The following is a 26,934-nucleotide window of genomic DNA, read 5'->3' as shown; positions in this document are numbered from 1 at the left end:
GATGTTGTTGTTGTTTGTATGTAGGTGGGTTTATGTTTTTGAGTAATGGGTTCTCGTAATTTTTAGGTAAGGTATAGAATCATCCTCATTACCCACCTTAAAAGGAAATGTTCAATATGCCATGAAAGTTATTTGTTCATATTTTTCTGGATTTTCGTCAATCCTTCAAGAAATTTCCCAACTTGCAGTTTAAGCATTTTCTTGGGACATTGGTGGGGAAGCCATCAAATTGGGAAGTTATACATAGGGTGAATCACTAAAAACTAAAAAGTTCGTCTGCACATTAAGCATGATGCATTTTATAAAATTTTAGTTTGATTCATTTCCATGTAGTTTGTCATTGGCCATGTAATAAACTTGCAATCAAAATTTAGTGTTGATGAACATTTGCTCCATGATTTTCTTATGAAGATGCTAGAAATTGAACATCCAGGTGATTAGGTAAGATTGATACATTAGGAGTGTGTATATTTTTTATTATTTGGGGTTGTTTCGAAGGATTAATGTGAATTTTAGTTCGAGGTATATGCAAATGGTACCACTAGATGTTGATTGTAGTGTCCCTTCAGTTTATCGTACATTTATTAAGGAAGCTCCTTATGTCAGCGAGGTATAATTACAGGCTTTAGGAAGTGGCTATTCTGCGTAGAGGTGGTTTGGCTGAAGCTCTCATGGTGGACCACTCATTTGATCCTGCAAGTTATTACGTCCAAGTGTATCGAGCTGGTACTGAAGGCGATGGCCGCTTCTCTCCCTTACTCATACCAGCTGCTGCAACCAAGTTTAATGGAAATATGGCACTATTATCCTCGCAGGCTGGTCAGTCTCCTCAAGAGGTATGCACTTAATACATGTTACAGCTTGATGTTTATAAACCTGAACGCAAAGGTGCGTAGTTCTTCCAACTTATCTTGTTGGGTATCTTAAAGAACCAAAAGCTCCAGATGGGACACTGTCATTGATCAAGGTTGTGCAAATGATAAGTCAATTTCTTGATCTTATCAAAGCCGAAACTCATATAGCTACAGAATCCTTCCAGTGTCAGAACCAGAGTCGTCATTCACTCATTTGGATGACAACTACCTTTTGAAGGTTAAACTCGTGTTCAGTGTTCATGTATACTATGGACTGCTGGTTTATGAATTTTTGACGTTTTCTCTTTAGCAATACAAGGGGATTCTGATCCATGTAGCTATCACCCATGTCTAGCCTAATGTTATGTGCACATATTACCCATGCGATATTAGGGTAACACAGGTGACAAGTACAAGTCTAAGGTGTGTGCACTTTTGATTTTGGGAATGATCTGCACTGTAAGCTCATTATACATGACATGTATGTTCTCCAAGAAATTTTAGCGGAGTGTTAACTATATCAGATTCTGTCGCTCTGGTAATGGAATTTGCTACTCTATTGGGTGTGCTTGGTTCTGTCTACACATGGTCTGGGAAGGAGACTCACACCATTATTTTATACTGGTAGTTTGTATCTTTTGGTTTCCTATAGATATTCACATGTGTGTGTGTGTGTGTGTGTTTTATGTACTCAAATGTCTATGTTCTGTTATATGGTCACTGGCCAAACTAGTCAGTAGAGAGCACAGGAGTTCCTAAGCATATATGCCTAGCTCATTCAGTTTTTTTTCTCTCATGACCTTAAAAAATTAAGAGTAGAGAGTTCTGTTTCTACACTTTTAGTCGTGTATAACTCTGTAACTAGTTCATGCTTTAAAAAATATGCCTCCTACATCTGTTGTTTCTTGGCCCACCAGTATGTTATGATGTAATGTTAATTTAATTTTTTTACATTATCTCCTTGAAAAGGATTTATACTGTTTTCTTTTTTATGTTTTCCGTTATAGCTGCATACTTCTATTTATAATCATTTGTTAAATGTTTATTATATAAATTCCTGATTTTTTTGTATAAATATGTCTGATTGCAGAGTGGGGACTCTCTGATTCAATTTACAAATCCATCACCTCATGTGAGCCAAGCTACTTATGTTAGCGAGATATAATTACAGGCTTTAGGAAGTGGATATTTTGCGTAGAGGTGGTTTGCTGAAGCTCTCATGGTGGACCACACAGCTCGACGAGAAGATGAGTGTAACAGAAAGCAAGGTAGTGTACGGTTTATAGAGGGTGGAGATTCACAGAGGTAGTCGGAGGGTTCATGGTATCTTTATGTTTAAGGAAGCATTGAAGATATCCATCTAAGGGAATAGGTATGTATTGTGTTTTGTTGTATTGTGTTTCTGATGATCGTAACATGAGGGTTATGTTAGTGATTAATCACATCTCTGAGTGTTTTTCCTGGAAACAGCTCGAGCTTCAGTATCAACATGAGTACAGCAGCATCAGTACTAGCATTGGCTTGACAGCAAACCCCATGGTCAATTTCTCTGGGTTGTAGGAACACCCCTTCTTTCTCTTGGTACTGATATTTCTTACGACACTGCATCCGGTAACATCACCAAATGGAATGCTGGAGTGAGCTTCACAAATGCTGACATGATTGGTGTTGTCACTTTGTGAGTATTTTCTTTTGAGCTCTTTCACATGGATGACTGACTCTTTGTTTTTAGTTGAGTGTTTTTCTTTTTTTGATTGCCAGGCTCCTTGTTTTCTTTTGTCGATGTGTGTGTTATTTTCAATGCTTCTTACTGGCACATTGACAGTCCCTTGACCTATACAGATGTTGGTGCCAAGCTTTCCCATAGTTTCAGTACAAATGAGAACACCTTGACCATCGGTACCAAGAAAGCTTTGGACCAATTGACTTATGTCAAGGCTAGGATCAACAACCATGGTAAGGCAAGCGCTCTTATCCGGCACGAGTGGAGGAAAAAGTCCCTCTTTAGCGTCTTAATTAACCAACTGACGATGAATTAGAGTAGCCGATAATCTTATACTAAGATTTTATTAACCAATTTAGTCTTTGTTATAGAGAAGCTCAGATAATAATACTGGTTTCTTGTATGATTGTTTTACATTTTACACATGTGTTTTACTGTCACATTTAGGAACTAAGAATGTGATGCTTAATATGTAATTTCTAAAATGAATTCTTCAGGTATTATCATAGCTGCAGTTGGGTTAACCGTCTATTAAAATCTTTAGCAGTCGCACTGGCTCTCGTTTTCCTTACTAGGTATTCATACTTTCCCTAAAGCTAACTAGGCTCAAACTTTATTCTCAAACTTTATGTTCAAATGATGGAATTCAATTTAGACTGTTGGATTATATATTTTAGAATTACGAAGTGCATAATTTCACTCTTGTGATAACATGAATGTTCCCTTGTTATTCTTTCAATTTATTTGCTTCTTAATAGTCTTACATATGTCCTTTTTGTTTAAACATTAAGCCCCCACCCACAGTTAGTATCATCAAGTGTTGGTCATTTTTAAGCATTGGGCGTCTATTCTTTTAGCCTACTGCACTTGTGTACAATAATTATTGTGTAGTGGATGCTTACTTGAACATTTGATTGAGGTATGGTCGTATTATTGTTAAAACCGGATGTTTTAAATTTGTCTACGGAACTGCTATTGGAAATAGTGGTAACAGGAACTAAATTTATACCTAACTTATCTTCTAAATTTCTAGTCCCTGATCTTGTAGAAAAACTCAAACTGGGTGGCCCTAATAAAATTTTTGCGTACAAATGCATGATTTTGTTCTTTTGGCTTTGATAAGTTCTCTAATTGTTAGTACCATTACATTTTCTTTCATTTATTTCTTTGATTGATAAAGACTATAAAGTGGAGGCATGAACAATGGTTTTGTTTGTATGATTAATATCCATAACATATCAGTTAGATGCATAAGTATAATTTTTGGTGTTCTTTTCTTGTTGTCTCTTCTCTTGGTGTTTACCTTGTGCTTGTACCATCCAATTTCTCGACTAATCAATGTATCATCTGCTGTAGGCATGGTTTTAAGTCTAATTTGAAGGAAGTGACCATACCCATCACTTATTTACTGGTAAGTCATACTCATCATATCTAATTTCTTTGGCTATGCACATTTATGTCCCTTTACTTCTACTATTTTTCAGAATTATAACTTACTTTTGCTACAAATACACAGATACACCATTATGAAGTATCTGCTCAGTTGGGGAGTTGGGAATTTTAACATTTTGTTGTTTAGTCAATTGTCTATTAGTTAATCATGTTGTTTAATCTTAGAACTTACTAGCTAGCTCGAACATATGTATTGCTCCGAACTCAGGATTTCCATCCTTTTTTGTAATTTTAAACCCAATAGATAAAATGAATGAATGTTGAATTTTCAGTTTGAGTTTGCATTTGAGTTTAAGATTTGGTTCCATTTGAATTTAATTTGAGTTCCATTTGACTTGACTTTATCTTGAGTTCCATTTGACCTGACTTGACTTTGATACAGTCAGATTATTTCAGATTTAGCCATTCAGGCATTTCAGCAAATTTGAATCTCTTATTTTTTTTTATATTATAATTTAAATCTGAGACCCACGAGTAAGAGTCTGTACACCGTTACCCTTAAAATCGGTCGTTGTTTTGAGACCCAAGGATAAGGGTCGTACAAAACAGCAACGCTTTATCAGAGACCTCAACAGAGACGGTTAAATCCGGTCGTTTAACTCGTATAAATGACTTGTCCTGACGGTCGCCGAACTTCTGTTTTCCACTAGTGTGTACTACCATAAAATTCCAAACACTGTAAGTTAAGTTTTCCTTTTGAGTTTGTAATTTTTAAACCAATCATATGTTGCAAAGTGTCCTAATCAAAAGTATCATTTCACAAAAACCACAAAAGCTATTTCGCTCAATAGGAAGGGAGGTTTTTCCCAGTTCAAAGTGGGATGGAATTTTATCTATCTAGGCCTTGGAAACTTTATTTATCTACGCCTTTATGTCTTTACATGTGGTTTTAATATCAACTGACTAAAATACCCCTGTCTCTCATTAGATTTTTATTATTATATTATCATCAATCGGCTCGAACTTTTCTCGTTTTTGAATTTTTCTTCATGTATCTCGCACACCTCAAAACAGTTATTGTTTGCACTCCACCATTCTACGTCTCTAGTGTTTTCCTTGTTTCATTGTTGTTGTTCTAAAAATAATCACACGAATTTGAAAGAAAATTAGATGAAAAAAGATGACGTGATTAAGAATCAATCCAACAATCGAACAAATCAAGGTGGAAAGATGCATATTGGCGAAGGAGGGTTCAGTAAAAATCTAATGATACGGTAGAGGTTGGTTTGATTGTGTTTACATAGGTATTGTTAAGATTAAAAACACAAATGATAACCGTGATCTTTGGCGAAGATTTTTGATGATAAGAAATGGTGTGTCACTTTTAAAAACCACAAGATGCTCACAATTACAAAGAAAATTGGAAGATCAAACATACTATTTTTGACTGGCTATACCTCCTAACTTAAATAGTTCATGATCGACTGGGAGAGAGTGGTTTTCCAACCACCCTGAAGTGATATGCGTGTGTGATTTAGAATTTTTCTATTTGGCAACATGTTGGTTGCTGCAATTTTCAGTCTTTTTCTTTTTGGAGTGAATTTTATATCAATTCGTAGTTGGAAATTTGTAACTTGTATCTTTTTTTTTTAATAGAAAAACTTAAGTCAAAAGCACCTTAAGGGATCATTACAACTTCATCAACACCATTACAGGGACCATTACAGAGAAAGTGTATGCAACAGAAATTACAAGGATAATATGAGCAACAACACTTACAAATATGATGTAGGAAACTTGAGCAGATTTGACTAATATGGACACTAAGAACTCTAAAGACATAGCAAAGAGAATCACCCAATAATACAACTAATTGAATCCTTCTTATGAAGTTTAGATGGTATTATTTGGAAAGAACTAATTTCTTCCAAATCAATTAACAATTTTGCACAAGGTAAAATTGTTAGGATCCAAAAAAAGATCCATCCATCTCTCAGGGTTTTGGGTGTGTGGAGATGAACAACCACACATAGCACTCCTTTCCTGGTCACGAACAGGAGAGGCAGGATCATACAATGATCCACTTTTTTGTAACATAGTAACTGAAAGGAACCCAATACAGGGTTATTGATTACTGATAAGATCTTGCTACTTCTTCTCTTTGAATCAGATGTTATGTTGATTGATCTTAGAGTTGAGTATGTGATCTTTTCTGCTATTTATGTGATTCTTCTTGTTGATTCTGTGATTGTTATTGCTGTTGTAGTTGAAACTCTTGTGATTGTTGCTGCTATTTTTGAAACAAGTGATTCTGTTGCTGCTATTGATCCTGATTTAAGAGATGTTGAAGAAGTATTGAAAACAGAAATTTTCCTCCGCAAAGAGAGAAAACCCATCAATCCTAATAACGAATCTACACAAACCAGAGAAGAACTACTCTACACCGATCTAAAACTTAAAGGATGAAAACCCAACTAGATTTATCAAAGAAATCAATCAGATTTAAACCATAAACTAACCTAAAAAGATGAAATCAAAGCAATAAAAGATGAAAAGGCAAAGGGAGAAGATGGTTTGAGTTTCTCTTACTTAGATCCGCTCTAATAGAGCAAGATCCGAGCAAGAAAAGACTCAAACGGCGCTAGGGTTTCGTTGGGAGGATTTTTTTTCGGAGAGAGAAAGTTTTATATGGCACACATGATACAACAATCGATTTTTTTTTTGAGAGAGAAAGTTTTATATGGCACACATGATACAGCAATGGATTTTTTTTGTAACTTGTATCTACGTGCAGTTATTTGTATTCTTTTTTATAAAACCCTTATCTACCGATTAAAAACAAAAAGAAAGAGAAAGTAATTGGGTATTACAATTAAACTACCCAGTCAGAACAGAGAGTAAGCAAGGCATGCGATTTAATTTCCCTCTCATCGACTTCATCATTTTTAATGACTTTTTTACGTAAATTCTTAATTTTTAGGGTGAAGGCATTATATACTTGGTAGGCTCTTTTGGAAAGAGACGGGTTTCGTAGCTTTTCATAGTAGAAAACTCCATTATCAAGGTTTTTCTTTATGTCATTTACAATGGCATAAAGAGATGATTACGAAAGTGAATCTCTTGGGAGTGGTTAAACATCCTAATCTTGTCTAATTAGTGGGATATTTGATTAGGCATCTGTAGTATCTAAGTTAATGCTTTGGTAGTGTATAATGTATTGCTGGTGATAATTACCACTATGCCTTAGATCAATAGTGATTTTGGTAGTGGTTAAACATCCTTACATGCATTATGCAGTAATAAAGTGACATTCAGTTTCCATTATGTATAGGTATGATTTTAGTAGTGTATGATGTATTGCAGGTGATTATTAGGATAAATCAAGATTTATCTACGAGATACACAAGATGTACCTGAGTGGATATTCTGATAGAAAAATATTTCTGGGTTAGGTTGTACCCAAATGCATAATGTGTATTTTTCTCGATCTTTTGTTGGTTGTTTTTTATTTCTTCTTTAATACTGGTTTAACTTTTACTTTTAAAGGATGTATGTGATAATAATGGTGGCGTGGCGGATTTATTTCTCGAGATCATGAACTAGTGATTTTGGCTGTATGTGATATATTATAAGCGATTACTAGAACAAACCTCTGTTACCAAAAAAAGAAAAAACGATTAGTAAGATAAATAAAGAATCATCCACGAAGTACATACAATGCACCTGAGTGCATAATGCATATTCTTATAACAAATAAGTTTTTTCCTGGTTGCAACGGAGTGGACAATGCATATGCATATTTTTATTGGAAATTTATTTTAGCCAGGTTGCACCTGGGTGCATAATGCATATTCTTACATGAAATAAATTTTGGGGTACGTAATTCAAATTGGTTATCTTTTTCCGAATTTCATATCAACTATGAATTTTTTTTATTTTTTTCTTGTAGTTTTGTCTTTTCCAAAATTGTAAATTATTCCGGAAATTAAAACATTTTTCGCGATAAAAGGTAAAGTTAAAGGTAAAAAATATATTTAACTGAGTTAAGTTTTATTACATCTTTTTTAGCCATCGGTCAATTGCATACTTTATAGTATTTGGGCATATGACCCATTTTCATTTTTCATATAAATATCCGACCAAAGAGTACTCATATGCCTTTATCACATTCAATCTCCAACACCAAACTTGGAGACACTGCTTTGGTATAAGTTTCAATTTTAGCCAAAAAAAATAATATTTAACGCCCGATTTGACATACTTTTAATCAGAAAAGGAAAAAGCAGTTCTGAAATATAGATTTTGTGCTCCAAATTTGAGTGCTATAATTGCCTTATATGCGCTTTGAAGTTTGATCTCATTAACAGCAATAACGTCAAATATACACCAGAACTTATAACTGAAATAAGAACATATTAAATACTCCAAAACAAATCTGCAGCAGATTTCCAAGATACTGCGGCGCTGCAACTGGCACTGCCTAATGATACTGTTGGCTTGCTGGTAGTAATATAATCATATACTATACAGTATCTATGATTCTGTTTGCTGAATTTGATCATGCTCAGCAGAATCACAAAATATATCACAGTTGGACATACATGTGAGATCCCGGTTGGTAGAAGTGAGTGACATTTCCCAATATATACCACCAAATCTATAAGTAGTAAAAAAAAAAAGGTTTGTATAGGTGGTTATCGCGTGGGATGACCCACGTGTGTTCAACACCATGATCAAATTCGGCAGTATATATTGGCTGGCTAGTAGAATTTGACTGTAATTGCTTGTTGCAGTAGTTGCTGATGATATAGTTGGGTTTGACTGTTAATTGTTCCTTGGATGTTACTTGTAAAAGTTCAACTTTGTCCAACCAAAACGAAAGACAAGTACATGCATGACATAATATGTTGCAAATGTTAAATTTGTACTCACAGTGCACATGGAACCTGGATAAAGATAATTTCAATGCCACCATTGTTGCTAGCTAGCTAGATGCCAAGTTTATAGTCACTCAGCGACGCGCGTGCAAAAATAAAAAAACATGATGCTAGCTAACAATATAATTACAACCCTTTCAACTAATTTTCAAGTTTAAACTTTCTTATGGATGTTAAATTCAAGTTTCAACTTTCCATCCATGTCGGTTTGAATTGGAGGTTACCTTTTATGATTTACTTGATTCAATGTAAAACAGTGGTTGATCACCAAAGGGATCTCTTCATCTGATGGCTCAGATTTCTTTACATCATATGGTTGGATGTGGAAAACATAGTTTAGCTTTCATTTCAAGCATTTGCTTGATACACAACTTGAAAATTGGATTTAGGAAACTAATCTTCGAATTGAATTCTGAAAATTAGATGACTATAAGAATTAAACTTACGAAATCGAGGGCTAGGTAACATTTAGTCCCACTTTTTACATATAGTATTCTCTTCTTTCACTCTTTTTTTTTTCTTTACAGTAGAAAAAACCATAAGGTGTATTCATGAAACCAAAAATGGAATTAACGGTACCTAACACTCTCACCAGGGTTAGTTTTAATGGTATTTCGAAAAGAATGGGACGGTACTCTTGTGATATTGCATGTGGGTATATTAATGCAACAAGCTAGTGGACTGTACGTGATCACATGCACTTGCTCATAACCTGTATTAAATTAATTCATGTTAGATTCCAGTGATCATATGAAAGGTATATGCTCTGGTTTGGTTGATTTGGTTATTACTTATTACTTACAGAAAATATATAATAATGTCAGTGTAAAAATAGGAAATTCTAGAGATGGAGATTGCATGATCATGGACTTACTTATCAAGGAAAACGAATACTTGATCTTTTGTCAGATAAAAAGCCGACCCAAGTACTTATATGCCACTGTCACATGACGTGATGGGCATAAATATATGAAAACTTCCAAAGATCAACATGGAAACACTTTCGTACATATATTTTTGTATAGTATCTCATGCAAAATTTATATAGTCCACAGGGTGGGAAGAAGAAGTATTAAACAGTATCTCCAAATTTAATGTACCTAACATTATTGCAAAATTCTCCCCAACTACAGTAGTGCAAGAGTTAGTGCAATGTACACATTGGTAAATCATTTCAATGCAGATTCTCCAAACCCACGGATTTCATGCTGCAAACACCAGAACATAATAAAAGTTCTCCCATTCATTCCAACATGGCATGAGACAAAGGGTACTCTCTCGATTGATCACATCCCCACCATATCATCAGCATATCTCCATCCCTCGACTCCCACCTATCATCTGGATTTTACATTAAAAAAGAATGAAGAGTCATTCACAGATGATCTCTTTGCCAGAATGATTTCCTTGTCATAGTAATGAACAAACGATCTAAAATGACTAGTTGAATCAAATCAACTGTTTCGAAAGATGGGTGCGAAACCCTAAGACTTTTGCAAATAAAACATCTAACAGTCTAACCCTTTAATTAACAATGAGCAAAACTTTGGATCTCATTGGTTGCATATGGGACATGATTTTTTGAATTTAATAAATAATTGAAGAGCAGAAAGAAACTGCGGAACAGGGTCATGTAATAGTTCTCTAAACGGTAAGTAGCATATTTTGAGGTGGATAAATTACATTAGAATGTTGGTTAATTTTGAAATCAGATAGTCAGTTTAACCATCGCATTGTAACTACAAGTTCAAAACACAATGCTACACGTTACCGTGTTAAAGTACCAGAATAAATCGAAATAGTATTTTTGGAAGATTTTTTTTCCTGACAAGATTGTCACGAAATTACCAAAGTTTGTGACAAAATTCTAGATTTCCTTAAAAAAAAAACTAGAACTAGTCTATTTAGATCTCAATAATTTCTGATTAAAGAAATTATAATCATGCGAAATGCTTTAACTTTTGTTTAGTTTCTAACCTCTATGCCAAATGCCAAGCAAATAACACAACAAAACAAAACAAGACCACTACGTACTAATCACCCACAAGGCACAAACCACAAACATAAGACATATATCTTTGTATTCTCACGTGAAGTCCGTGTAAGTAAATTCCTCACAACCAAACACGACCAAACTCTCTCCCCATTCAAATACTCACCATTCAACAATAGCCCATCTCTAAAGGGTATATAAGACCCCATTCCTCAAGTAACACAACTTAGGGATCACAACTGATTCCAATTCTTGACATATCAGAGAAGGATACTCGATCATAAACATACTAGCTATTTGCTTATAGATTCTACTAGATAGTACTAAAGGTCGATCAGGAAGCATCACAAGAATCTGCAACTACTAGCACCAACTAGGAGATCATTTTGGTTATCATCATGAAGAACAATACTAGTACCTTGGTCTCATCTACTTTCTTGCCTTTAAGATGGGGTAGTGCTCCCGATATAGCTGTCTCTGGAATCAGTGCACTTTTCCTGACTTCCACCTTCCCAACCACGGCGCTTCTACTACTAGTATCCGTTTTTGCATTTTTCATCCAAATCCAATCCAAAAGCAAAACAAAATCTAGCTCTCTTACACTACCACCGGGACCAGCTGCTTCGTGGCCGATTGTTGGTAATCTTCCCGACTTGTTTCACAAAAAGCCGGCTTTCCGATGGATAGAGAGACTCATGAAGGAGATGAATACCGACATCTTAAGTGTTCGTCTTGGAAATACCCATATAATTCCAGTGACTTCACCTGAGATTGCTAGAGAGTTTTTGAGAAAACAAGATGCTAACTTTGCGTCAAGGCCCATCACAATGGGTACTGAATATTCAAGCCGTGGGTTCTTATCAGTTGCTGTTGCGCCATTAGGAGATCAATGGAAGAAGATGAGAAGAGTGGTGGCTTCTGAACTTATGTCTCCTTTGAGACTCAGATGGCTTCTTGAAAAGAGATCCGAAGAAGCCGACAACCTTGTTCGATATATCTACAACCAATGCATTGATAACGCCATTACTACTAATGATGTTGGTGGAGTTGTGAACGTAAGGAAAGTTTCAAGAATGTATAGTGGAAATGTCATTAGAAAACTGATGTTCAATATTAGGTATTTTGGTAAAGGAAGAAAAGATGGAGGTCCTGGTGTTGAGGAAGAGGAACACGTCCAATCACTTTTCAATGTTCTATCTCTGCTCTACGCATTCAGTGTAGCAGATTTTATGCCTAGTTTGAGATGGTTAGATTTAGATGGTCATGAAAAGCTCATGAAGAAAGCTTCAAAGATCGTTAACAGTTACCATGATCCTATTATTGATGACAGAATCAGACAATGGAGATCAGCTGATGGTAGTAGATTTATCAACAAGAAAGAACCACAGGATCTCCTTGACGTTCTCATTTCTCTCAAGGATGCTGAGGGGAACCCCATCCTATCGACCGATGAAATTAAAGCTCAATCAGCGGTAAGATCCTTCATCCTAGTATATGAATTGACGTACGCTTATGCATGGATCATATCTAAATTTATCTCTGTCTATATGCATATATATATATGACCGCCACTTGATTAAGTACAATTTATAAAACATATGGTCATGATTCTTAAGGCCATGCAAACACGTACATAGGGAAGATTCAAACATGAAGGCTTGCTTTGACCATTCCACTATGAGTTGACTTGGTTGACCAAAACTTGTTGAAACATTTTCATTCTTTAACAATTTTACAGAATTCATATATTTGTTGATTAATTATTAATAAAGTATCAAATATATCGTTTTATTGATTATTTTTTTAATTAATTATGGTGTCTCTTTTGTGTGTGTAGGATTTGATATATGCATCAGTAGACAATCCATCAAATGCAGTTGAATGGGCACTGGCGGAGTTGATCAACCAACCTGAACTGCTCCAAAAAGCCGTAGAAGAAATCGACAGGGTCGTCGGAAAAGACAGACTCGTACAAGAATCAGATTTCCCACGTCTAAATTTTGTCAAGTCATGCGCCAGAGAAGCATTCCGTCTCCACCCAATTGCACCGTTCAACCTACCACACGTTGCGATAAACGATGCAGTTGTGGCCGGATATTTCATCCCAAAGGGAAGTCAGGTAATTCTAAGCCGCACAGGACTTGGCCGTAATCCTAAAGTGTGGGATGAACCGCTCAAGTTCAAACCCGAGAGGCATTTGGATGGATCCGGTGAACAGGTGGTGGAGTTAGTCGAGAACGATCTTCGTTTCATTTCTTTTAGCACTGGACGGCGTGGATGCATGGGTATCCCACTTGGGACGTCAATGACAGTGATGCTGTTGGCTAGGCTTCTTCAAGGTTTCAGCTGGAGTGCACCACCAGGCGAGACCATCGGACTCAGTGAGTCCAGCCATGATCTGTTCTTGGCCAAACCACTTTGTGCTCTTGCCAAGCCACGGCTGCCCATCCACCTTTACCCAACTGTTTGATAGTTTTCTTCTTATTCTGATCAGTTTCGTGCACCTTGAGCTATATTATTAATTATCTTACATAAATGATTGATTATATATAAGATGTAATGAGTTTTTATTTACTTTTTTCCTTTTCAATTTATTTAATTTTCAAAAAAATTGAAGATCATGTCAAAAAAATGATAATTTATCTTATTCTTTATTTTCACTTAATTTTTTTTTCAATTGTTGCATTTTCTTGATCAAAAGAACGATCAAGATGCATTATAATGGTTGATTGAGGTATGGAGAAATAAAAAACCAATAAATTCTTGAAGATTGAACTTTGTCATTTCGATCTTCTTTGATTATTATATTTTGGTTTTGGACCTTTGAGAATGGAGGTAAGTAAGTTAATGAGAGAAAGCAATGTACCATGCATGATGCACGTGGTATTCGCAGTCTAGACTCTAGATGGGGTTTGAAAAGTTTAAAATCTTTAATAAAAGAAAAAAGAAGTGTAATTAGAGGAGGAAAAAACTACGGCCTAACTACAATCCAAGATTGCAATTGCATCACAACTGAAAATCAAATTTCCTAAGGTAATAAATGGGAACCAATTTTGTAGAGAGCCCCATTTATAGATGATCCACTCCCAATATCAACCGGATTTTGTAGAGAGCTCCATTTATAAAACATCAACAATATTGGTAGGTTGGTCCACTCCTAATATCAACTGGATTAAGATTAACAGAGATGGAGCAGTCAGAGGACATCCGGGATTTGTAGGAGCTGGATTCATCTGTAGAGACTCTGATGCACGAACATTAATAGCTATGGCTCAACCACTAGGAATTACGACAGCACTAACTTCAAGAACAACATCGGAGAGACAATGGACTAGAATCCTATTTGAAACAGATTCAGAAAACCTCATGAGGTTCATCACATCAACTACGTCGCCACCTTGGCGCATAGCAGGAATGATCGAAGAAATAAAAATGAGACTTAGGAAAATCCCGCATGTCGCTATACAACACAACTACAGGGAAGGAAATCAAGCAGCGGACGGATTGGCAAACCATGCAGTGGATGTAAGCCAGGAAGGAAATTTTTCAACCATAATTTGGGACCAGGCAATCCCATCCTTTATCAGTCACATTTTATTTCAAGACTCTGTGGATACCATATACCCACGACAAGTTGTAAACTAAATTTATTATAATAAATTGTATGCTTCAAAAAAAAAAATAGATGATCTGCTTTTTGTTTTTATTTCTTTTCCTAATATTGTCGATAAACGGCTAAATAATTATGATTAGATTAAATTTTTCATGAGGTAAAATTAGGTTCGATTAAAATTTTCATTTTATTCTTAGTTTTCTTTTTGATTTTCCTTTTTACCTTCTTTTTCTGAGTTGTTCATATGTAAACTTGGCTATGAAGTGCTTTAAATTTGCTAGTTGTGATCACCTTTGTGGCTGGGAAATGCTGAACTTCTGGTCGTAATTGGTTTAATCTAATATTTTGTCGTAAAAATTATAGTTACAAATCGTTTTTGCTAGTCGCTTCAAGAAATAAATGTTGACAGCTAGAGTTTTAAACATTACAACGGGACGCATATATGTTTGCAGTTTTCTTAAAATCATATCACTAATTTGATACAGAATCTTCACCGTAAAAAACGTTTACCGTTAAATTTAGATGTGTCAGTAGGGCACATCAAATACGACCTAGTTATCGACTGATTTGAAGGCCCAATTATCTTTGCTAAATACTTCCTCCGTCCCACTATTAAGTGACATAGTTTAAGTTTGCACAATTTTTAAGGCAAGCAACGAAAAAGAGTATATTTAAGCATTTTTTTACAATTATACCCTTATAGATAATAACTAGTGAAATTTTGAAATAATTTATCTCTCAAATTGCACCATGGATGTTCGCAAACTTCATACCATCAAAAAGCATTTTAAAACACCTATGTAACGAATATAAACATGCCTATTAAATTATGCATATTTCTTATATTTCTTATAATCAATTAAAAGGATAATTTTAGAAATATCTCTTGTTTAGTGATATAGATCACTTAATGGTGGGACAAAATCTAAAAATAAATAGGTCATTTAATGGTGAGACGGAGGGAATAAAATATAAAATAAATAAAAGGAAAGGTAGAATGGTAATATCCAATATTGAAGGCGATAAACGTAACCCCATTTTGCACAATAGAATCCTTCAAACAAACAAAAAAAATGGCCCATTAAAATAGTTTTAGAGTATAACTTCTCTAAATTAATCCCATCAAGTTAATAATTTATCTAAAATAATATTTTTTGTAATTCCTAATTAGGGATAATGTCTTTAATTACTAATGTCGCCATATTAATAAGATAATACATAGAGGATTTAAGTTTTCAATAGAACTCAACTAGTATTGTCATTACAATTTAGTGTCTTATTGGCTACTAGAACACCGATTCCACGGTGTTGAGGGTCGGTCCAAAATAAAAATGAAACACCGTTGATTGCATAATATATTATACATCCTTTTTCGCTAAAATCCTACTTTTGAGGCATATGCTTCGTTTTAATGGTTACATAACCTTATTACTGGATGCATCACCAAAATAGAAACGCATGAGTAGTTATGTATCCTTTATGGTGGCTTCATAAATCGTTATGCATCTTTTTTTTGTTGGAATGATATTTTTTGGCACGTACTACCTCTCTTTCAGAAAAATAGGTACTTTTCGTTGTTTCGTTTTTGCCACCAATAGGCCAAATAGAAAAGGTGAAAGTATAACTTTTCATGAAACGGATTGAAAGTGTCACTTTTGCTGATAGTGAAGTACCACTTTTCATGACGCGCACGGATTGAAAGTATCAATTTCCTGACATGAGGAGAAACCATCACTTTACTTGACACACACGAACTGAAAGTATTACTTTTCCTGACACGGGGTGAGAGTATCACTTTTCCTGACACAGGACGAAAGTATCACTTTTCCTAACACGGGGGAAGTATCACTTTCACTTTTCCCAACACGGGGCGAAACATGGGGCGAAAATATGATTTTTCTAAAGAAGGAGTGAAAGTATCACTTTTCCAGAGATGCATGGAGTGCAAGTATCACTTTTCCTAACATGGAGTGAAAGTATCACTTTTCTTGACACATGGCGAAAGTATCACTTTTCCTGACACAGGGTGAAATATCATTTTTCCAGACACGCACAGAGTGAAAGTATCACTTTTTGTGACCCGGGGTGAAAGTATCACTTTTCTTGACACGAAGTGAAGGTATCACTTCAGTTTCCTGATACGCGGCGAAAGTATAGCTATCCCTAACATGCATGAAGTGAAAATATCATTTTTCCTGAAACAGAGGTAGTACATCATTTTATTAGTTACAACAAATTATTTGTTGATGCATAAACCAAAGTATGGATACATAATATGTTATGTACCATTTGTGGTGGTTTGCTTAATGGTCATGCTTTAAATTTTTAAAAAATTGTTCATAAAAGGATAAACACTTCCGAATTTTTTGTAAAAGCTCTAAATTTGATATTGTTGTTTTATTCATTGTGTAGATCTCTTTAAAATCTTTCCAACGTGATAAAATTAATAAAATTCCAAGACACAAATTATTAAATGTGTTATATTCTAGTTCGCTTGGCAATTACACCCCTAAAAAGATATGATACATAAAATATTGTAGAAATTGAACTAAAAGGGAAGGACAGTTTTGTCCAATAAAAAAGTGACCAAATTTCCAATCTTTTATCAAACTCAAAAAATTTACGTTACATATCATTTAACAAAATAGTGGACATATAAGGGTTTCCCTTCCTTCGGGCCCTCCGGTCGGTCCAAAAATAGGAATACAAAGTTTTTATTTTTTGTTAACATTTACTCCCTTCTTTCCTGACAGGGTTATTTTTTGTCTTTTTAATTTAGCATATTTTTAGGCTAAAATAAAAAAGTGACATTACCTCTTTTTTAAGAACGGATGTAATATAAGATATTAAATTATCATCTATAAAAAAAGAAATTAGTTTCTTGATAAATTTTGGGGTGGTTTTTTGATATTCTTCTTCTTACATTAAACTGTTAACCCAAATTAACAGAGGATAATTTAACCACTATAAAATATACTGACATAGTGTACCAAAAATTTTAAAAAGAAAATCCAAAGACTTAAAAGACCTAGATAAATAAAGCTCTCACGTTGAACGGTGAGGAAACACTCACTTTTTATTGGCCGAAATATACCTACTTTGAGTTTTTTGAAACGAGCGTTGGTGAGGACACTTGGCAACGTATAATAAGTGTAAAAAGAATAGGAAAAAGGTTAAAAAAATTGATTTGGAATTCATGACATGACAATATTTAGGTCATGACATTTGGCAATATATGATTGGTTTAAAAATTACATACTCAAAAGTAAAACCTAACTTATCGTGTTTGGAATTTTATGGAAGTCAAAATTCAATTTGGAAATCGAGTATCTACCGGATTAGAACTTTTTTTTTCCAAATTGATATAAAAATGGAAATAGATTCCACATATTTGTAGCTCAGCTGGTTTCATGCACTCCAGGAGGGTTCGAGCCCCAGATGGCGCAATATTACAGAGTTGGACATGGACGGTAGAGTTAGTTTGACCCCTTTGCGACGACCATAGCCACACTATCTGCTTCGGATCCCTCGGCTTACCCCCCTTGCGAAGACCGTAGACACACTACCTGTTTCGACTCCCTCGGCTTGGTTTTTCATAAGGCTCGCTGGTAGGCTAGCACGACAATCTGTTCGACTAATATAGTAGTACGCTGCTTGGAGCTTAGATTGTTAGGCTTCCAACTAGTTAAAATATGTAATAAATAAATAGAAACCTTTTAAAAGAAAAAGAAAAAAATAAGTAAAATCTGCACATATTCTCCACTTATTTAATGTATTTGTCCGACCACACCAATCAAAAATACATCGGGTCGGGCGGGTCGAAGCCCCGCACACACCAAATCAAAAACGCATTGTCACGGGGTGAGGCGAATCCCGTGCACACCAAATAAAAAATGCATCACCACGTGGCGGGGTGAAGCTCCACACACGAAAAAAAAATGCACTGTGGGTAGCATGAGCACAAATCTAGTAATAATAATGACATAAGGAGTTATTGAGTTTGCTATATACAGTAGAACTTCGTTAAATTAATCCGCCATAAATTAATAACTTCGCTAAAATAATATTTTTAGCCAGTCCCGGCTTGGGCCAGTGTGCTAAAAAATAACCCCGATAAGTTTATAAGATAACAAAAAATTTAAGCTTACAATAAGGCCCAACTAATATATAAATTAATAATCAGTGTAGTAGCACCATATGTTATGGTGCTTTATTATAATAAGAATCCAAAGTTGTTTGTTTCTTGTTCACATTTACAAATATTGGACCTTATATCTAATTTTTTGTAGTCAAATGAGAAGTTCCACGGTGATTTAGTTGTGTTGTTCTTTTTATTGTTTTAATTTAACATTAAAATTTATATATTTACACACATAATATGCAATATATTATCATATATTATGTCATAGAATAATTTGATTTGAAAATAAAATCTCTAAATACTTGTTATTGTAGGAAAATTGTTCTTCACACTTGATTTTTCAATCTTGTTATGATATTGTAGCGCCCCCTAAGCTAGTAGCTGACTAATCCAAAAGATTAAGTGTAAACTGAGACAGTAAGGATTTAAAACATCTAATTAAACATTAAGAAAGAAGTTTTAAACAAAGATTAACCCGAAAATAAACCCTCTCTGAAATAAATACAAGAATTCCTTTCAAATGACACATATTCAATAGTGGGCTGGTTTACAAATAGAATATAAACACAAAATAAACATACAGGAAGCTAACCAACTAACGAAATCAACTCCTCGAAGCTTTCATTTCCACGTGCACAACTTGATCTGTCTCTGGAACTGAAAGTGAGAATATAGTGAGCACATCATCCCTAGAAGGGGTGCCCAGTAGAAATAATAACTAACTTTCAAGTAATCACTAGAATGATTTAAAGACAATGCATGTTTTGCTGAAAATCATAAAACACGGAAAACAGATAAAGCATAAATAAAATAATAAGTTATACTGAAAATAATAGTTGAACTGAAATATAAAGATCAACCAACCAATCTTGCGACACATTCACAACAGTAATAATAGTTAAGCGACGTAATCCTTCGGAGTAGCAAGGCATGACTGTTGCGGATTCTTCGATGATCATTAAAGCCCCCCTGAAGTTTCCGGCCTCGAAGTCATAAACGATATGTACCTTACCAGTATCTCATTCTACGCGCACTATGCATATCAAGTGTCCAAAGAAACTAATGGTAACAACATTATTTCCAATAGAAGTGCTTACACAGTGGAGTGCCCAACCTTCCCACGCGTAAATCCAACATCATATATAAGATTCTCAACACCATTCTCTCCAAATACCAAAACATAATATAATAGTTTTTGAAAGTAATTTAAAAGAAACAATAAACATCCATGTATGAGACATGCGTTGCCCATGCAAAAATAGGGAAAATAATATTTAGTGACACGAGTACACACCTATTAGTTTATTAATGGCACCAATTTTTCTCTCCTTTAGCGCAAAAATATAGATATAACTTTTGGGGCACACATCTCACACCAATCAAAATGAAACCTTCTCCCTTTCATGCTAACAATAAATAAAAAATGTAACAACTTTCTAGTCAATGGAAAGAATCACTTTTTGAAAATAAGTAAATACTCCCAAAACACAGATATTAGTTGTTTCTAAAGATCCAATCCCATCCCAAAATGTAAAAGAAAACTAGTTTGTATTATACACATCTAATACATGCATACACTATCATATAGTAACAGAGATATGGATGGATTTCAGAAAAGATAGATTTGTAAAACAATAATGAATACAAGACTGTTCGTTATCGATTCGCACCTCTTTTGATGACAAGTCTCGCCTACCTCGAGATCCATAATCCGCTGGTTCATCCGTTGAATCGATCGTTGTTAATTAAGATTAACTGTTAAACACACAAGCGCTCTAAGATATTAGCCAAAAGTCTCATACAAGGCTCATATCATAATCTCATACAATTCTCTATTTATAGGCTAAGTGAACTATCTAATGGTTCTAAGCCCATTTATGGTTCTGCATCTTTTCATTATTTATCTTTAGCACAAATAAAGGTTTACTAATTCAATTAGGTTGGTATATAGTCCACCTTATAGGTCTAAAGAATATCTACAACTTTGTAGAAGAAACTAAAGGTCAATTCGGACCGTAAAGGTCCAAGTCACCAAACTAAGAAAAACTAACTTTAAGCCCAAGTTCATGGGTCTGATCTAGAACGGCCCACTAAACTAGCCCATTACACAAGGCCTGGTCCATCTGAGTCTACTAACGGTCACTAACAGTCAAATGGTCAACTAACAGTCCAGGTCCATGGTCAGGTCAACACTCAAGGTCAAAGTCCAAATGAAAGGTCAAGTCTAGTCAAACGAGTCAACTCGTCAAGGTTCACTGAGTCAGACAAAGTAAATCAGTCAGACATCTAACTGGAACCAGGGTTCAGATACAGGCAAATACACAAGCAAACATACAAAAACGCAATCAAGGTGCAACACAAAAACATAGCAAGACTACAGCCGATAGCCTAACTCTACCTCATACAACAAAGTCTTCTTCTTAATCATCCTAATGGAAATTCATTCTACAACTATAATTTTCATCACAACACTAACATGATTGCTTCAATTAAACTTCAATCACAACCATTGTCTTTACCATGGCAGCATCAACATCCATAGCAAAACCAAACATCCACATCACTGCCAGTGATACAATCCTCCAATAATAACACAGACCTCATCTTCATTAACTCCATCTCCACCCTCATATTCCTCCACCAGCTCCATTTGTCACAGTTGTATCTTATCACACACACATACAATTCAACTCATCCATTTCAGGCCCACTATCTTCATGTATGAATCTCCACTTCAACCACAACATCCCATACATTTAATTAACTCCATCTTTTCTCAGAAATCACCACCAGTTACAATTCACTACCACAATTCCCTAAATATCATCATATTAGCACAACCACCATAATATATTTCATCTCCATATGTAGTAATAGCTTAGCTTCAACTCTACATCTTTGTTATTCCAGTTCTGCCACCATTGCAACAACCCATTTGTAACACTAACAATTTATCCTCTATTCTGAGGTCATTATCTTCTCTTCCTTGTGAAACATATGTAGCTCAACTACACCCTTATTGCATTAAAACCACCATCACAACCAACTGAGCAGCATCACCACAACTACTAACTCATTCATAGACAAATATCATCACTTGCAATTCCATTCCAAGGAAACCACCACCACTAAGTTCAGCTCCAACAATCAACCCAATTGAGTTCCTGAAAAATCAATAGATTCATCTGCAACTCAATTAAACTATTAATCATACACATCCATCTAACTGCATCATTTTCGTATTATACTTGCACCAGTCCAACACATACCATTTACTACAATCCTACAATCAGATTCATCTCCACAGTTCATCACTGCAAATTCATACCACCAACAGACCACCATCAACTCAAGCAATTCCACAAATACAACATCGCAATACTTCCACCAATTCAGCTTAACTATTTCAGCATCACTATCTCCATATATGCATAACTTTACTTCATATTCTCAACATCCGCCCTGCATATTGAACACCAACAACTTCTTTATTTCTTTACCAAGAATTTGGATTACAAAAGCAACTCCATCACCTCTTACTCAAATACATCCATTTATCTATCACCTATGAAAAAGCGGGGGTCTAACAACACCACCCAATATTTCTCTTAGCAATCTGTATGGACTAACTCCGAAATACTTTGCTAGAGAATCAACTAGACAGTCATACTCAATCTAGATAAAAAGTATCTCAAGGATTTATTATCTCAATCTCTCGATTTGATTTCTACTCAAGCTAAAATCAATAGCGAGTCTTTATCAAAGAGAGATAACTTGGACGGCACCAAAGACCAATGTCCAAGGATCAATCAACTACAATCAACAACCAAAAGTTGGATTAAAGAAGTTGATGATCACGAATGCGGAAAAGAAATAACACAGACACCGGAAGTTTTGTTAACGAGGAAACCGCAAATGCAGAAAACCCCCGGGACCTAGTCCAAATTTAATACACACTGTATTAAGCCGCTACAGACACTAGCCTACTCCAAGCTAACTTCGAAATGATATATAGTTGAATCCCTACCAATCTCCCACTGATACAAGGTACAGTTGTACTCATACGCCTCTGATCCCAGCAGGACACTACGTACTTGATTCCCTTTGTTGATCTCACCCACAACAAAGAGTTTCTGCAACCCAAAATCACAGACTTTATAATAAACGAATCTGTCTCACACAGAAAAGTCTATCGAAAGGATAAATCTGTCTCCCACAGATAAACCCTAGGTTTTGTTCCGTCTTTAGATATAAAATCAAGGTAACAGGAACCAATTGATAATCTGGACTTATATTCCCGAAGAACAGCCTAGATTAATCAATCACCTCTCTACAATCCTTCCTGAATACACAAGCGGATTGTCGAGGAATCACAAACAGTGAGACGAAGATGTTTGTGACTTCTTTATCTTGCCTATCGGAGAACTCTCACGATCTCAAGCCAATCAATCGATTGTACTCGTACGATATAAGTTGCAAGATCAGATCACACAACTATGATAAAAGTAATATCGGTCTGGCTTCACAATCCCAATGAAGTCTTTAAGTCGTTAACTCGAGTTTAGAGAAGAAACTCAAGATTTAATGGAGATCGACTCTAGCCAGAGCATTAATAGCACACAGACGTGTGGGGATTAGGTTTTCTCAATGCTAGATGTCTCCTTTATATAGCCTTCAAATCAGGGTTTTGCCTTAGGTACAAAGCAAAACTCTATTCACCGTTAGATGAAAACCTGATTTAGATTCAAGCCAATATCTCTCAACCGTTAGATCGAAATACATAGCTTGTCACACACACTTGGGTACACGTTTACTGGGTTTGAGAAAACCATTCCCAAACGAGTACACGTATGTTGGTTCAACATGATAACCCAAAAGGTCAACCATATGAGCATCTCATATTAATCATGTTCTTCTTCACCATAACTAGTTCAATTGACTCAAAACAACTAGTTAAGATTTGTTCAATTTCTATGAGATCTTATGTAACTACACAAGACACAATTGAAACAAATATGATTCGATTCGATTAAAATCGGCTCATGAACATTATAGCCATGGTTTGCATAAAGCATTCCTTAATAATTAATGTTTCATCTTCAGGGCACATCTTTAGATCATAATTGTTAAGCTCACATACAAGTTTGCGGACTTAAGCTAATCGGTTGAGTTTTCCAAACTCAGCAGAAATTCTCGGGTGGAGAACTTCCGTCAGTTCGCGGACTGAGTTCGCGGACTTAGCACACAAACGAGTTTTGAAAATCCCAGCAGAAATTTTCGGTCGAGAACTTCCGTCAGTTCGCGGACTGAATCTGCGGACTGGGTTCGCGGAATTGGCAAGATAATTCCACAATCCTACCGATTTCTCTTGATCAACAAAGTTCGAAAACTTCGGTTCAAGGAATACATGGTTATATAATCTAAACTCTCATTTCAATCATTGAAACATTCTCAGAAGGCGATATTCAGTCGTGAAGAACAAGAGACATTTCTCGTCAGAGCAATTTCCAAAGTGATTGAAACTTTCATGACTTTCGTCACAAGGTGAAGATAAACCTGATCAAAGCGAAACGCTTTGCCAACACATGTTTTCGAGTAAAAGATAAGCAATGAATACTCAGCTCGAAATATCAAGTGTATATGATCTAGTCTATATAGCATACGACTTTTGTCTCATAAGAAGTAGGAGAAGAATAGATAGACTTTCGAGTGATAGATAAGTTCAAGTCTTCACATATCTTTTTGTTGATGAAGTTCCACGGTTCCTTGGTGTAGATCTTTGTCGTTGTCGTTGAATCACCATGAAGTCCTTGAGCTCAACTACACTTTTTCTATCCTAGTCCAAGACTTAGCTAATAGGCTAGAAATCAAGACTTTATAGTTTTGATCACTAACATTGACAAACATGCTTGATATAGCAACGCATGCGAGGTTGACCGAGCTATGCTCTAAGAACCTACACATTCAAACTATAACCAGCGCCGTCTCTAAAATTTTAGAGGCTTGGGGCGAGATTTTAAAAAAGGGCCTTTCCAACTGTCAAGTAAAATGAAACTCAAATCTACCAAAGCTGATGTTCACTATGACGCAATCTAGCAAAAACTTGAGGGTAATCAAGTCCCTTCCTAATTGTGAAACTATATTCCATAACATAGACGATAAGTAGCCACTGTACATGGAAGACATGGAATTTACATTTGCTGCAAAATCATATCTCCAAATGAACGGGGGATGCAAACAACCCCAGCAGGGTAAGCATTCACCATGACATTAATGAATTTTACATGTCCTTCAAATATTGGATACATAGAAGTAATACTTATGAGGCCCCGAGGGATAAATATATATCTACGCCTTTATGCAACACTTAAATCAAATATCAGAGACTGAAAACCACACCAAATAAACCAGAAAACAAGTATAAACTTGTGCTTTTAAATTGGACCCTTGTTTAGGTTTCAATAATACATAATTATTCAATTAGGCATTTGGAACTCTTATCAGTCCTATACGGACCAGAAACTCTAATTTGAAAACCAAAAGGAGACAAACAAATTCAATCAAAGTGGTCGTTTAGAATTTTGATCAACCAATATCAATACATGAAAGAAATACTAAATGAATAACCGGTTCACAATTTGATGTTAAAGGATTATACACAATACATGCATATGGTGTTTTCTATGTTAGTTTTTGTTACTTATTTACCATCTATTGTTAACAAAGAGAGAACGATTGAATTTAAAGAGAAAAAACCTCAAGTTTGTGCCCTAACAGAGACGAGTTGTTGGTTACGCTTCCTCTTTTGTTGTAGTTTAAACAAGGTATTTGGGTAGAATATCTTCCACATAGAACTTGTGGAGATGGGTTTATTGTTTATATGGAAGAGACAAACTATTATTGTTACATAGTTGTTACACATATGAACATAATATAAACCCTAAACAACGAGATATTAGCTAACTAAAAGAACGAGTTAGAAGCCTGCATAGCTGTGCAATTATAGTCTTTGTCTGACCGACTCAAATGGATAGTCTTCAGGAGGGACTGTTGTTCTATGCTTAACAGTTAGTTGTTCAAGTCATATTTCTTACTAGGTTAAAGATCAAGATCGGTGCATACATATGTATATACGTAGTGGGAAAAATATTGGGCCCCTATGATTTTTGGGCCTAGGGGGTCGACCCTTAGGCCCTATGTCAAAGACCGCCCTGACTACAATTGCTGCAACCTTTCTCTACCAGATCCATTAGATATAATAATAACTCAACACAAAACCTCCATTACCCTGAACTGAAATCTCAGAATCACCATAACCACAATCAGCTCATGTTACTAACTTTATCCTTTCAAATTCATTACTTAAAGCAAAATTGAAGAAGGAGTTATTACACTGCAAGCATTGTGGATATGGAGATCACGAATACAAACATTGTCCACAGAGAATCAGTTCATGCTCAAAACCCGGTTGCAGGACTTTTATGCATTTGCGGACTTCTTCTGAAGGAGACACATATGGAAGGCATTTCTGGGAATGTCCCAGGTGTTATTTGGTGGAGTGAGATGATTGAAGTTGTAGGACAAATCGATTCACTATGGTATTATGTTCGGCTTCACCGTTGAGTTTATTTTGGTGATTCTCCATTAGTTGGGCGACGAACTCCAATACATTCATACTAATTACACTAAAACGATGGTGCAATCCATGAGAAGCACGCCCATGGATGTTCCGAGTTTCAGCGGTGAACATTCTGAAAACTTTCTCCCAGAAAGTCAACGTCGAATCGGCTACATTACGCATGACAGCATCTTGTGTGTGAAAAACAAAGGCTCTACAAATAGCTAAATCCTCTTGTTGAGTGAATCTAACAGCACGAACTCTTGGAGGAATTTTTGTAGATGATTTGAGAGAGAAGAATGTGTAGAATGTGTGAATTTAGAGTTGAAATGAGGAGTATTTATAGAATTAGAAAAATGTAGCCGTTGGATCACCAGATTATTCAGCCGTTCAGATGGAGTCGTTGGCGCCATTGAGCCAGACGCTGGCGTTTATGAAGATGTCGCCGACGCTTTACATTAGAAGGCGCGTTTTGTTTGAAAACTCGGGCGTCAGCCTTGCTGTCGCCAGCGCAATTAGAAATGTCGCGCGTCCTTCCAATAGACGCGTGTCTGATGGTGCGACTCGATTTTCAAATGAACAGATCTGTTCATTTGAACATCCGTTTTCTTGGTTTGTTCATCCCATGGGAACTGCTCTTATGGTAGTGAACAAAAATAAAAA

The 26,934-nt window shown here is 35.5% G+C and overlaps 1 protein-coding gene and 1 pseudogene across 1 annotated transcript; both read left to right on the top strand.

The window, feature by feature from the left end:
* The first annotated feature begins 671 nt into the window (after positions 1 to 671).
* Positions 672 to 11,276, top strand: LOC113280081 (annotated as a pseudogene).
* Positions 11,113 to 13,564, top strand: LOC113283672 (phenylalanine N-monooxygenase-like). Its single transcript, XM_026533000.1, has 2 exons — positions 11,113 to 12,371; positions 12,737 to 13,564. Exons 1-2 carry the CDS (start codon positions 11,298 to 11,300, stop codon positions 13,367 to 13,369), a joined length of 1,707 nt encoding a protein of 568 aa, XP_026388785.1. The 5' UTR covers positions 11,113 to 11,297; the 3' UTR covers positions 13,370 to 13,564.
* Positions 13,565 to 26,934: the final 13,370 nt, after the last annotated feature.

The sequence above is a fragment of the Papaver somniferum genome, chromosome 5 (genome assembly GCF_003573695.1).
Source record: "Papaver somniferum cultivar HN1 chromosome 5, ASM357369v1, whole genome shotgun sequence".
In the NCBI taxonomy this organism is placed as follows: Eukaryota; Viridiplantae; Streptophyta; class Magnoliopsida; order Ranunculales; family Papaveraceae; genus Papaver; species Papaver somniferum.
Note: the sequence above shows the minus strand (reverse complement) of the source record. Positions and strands in the feature narration are given on the sequence as shown.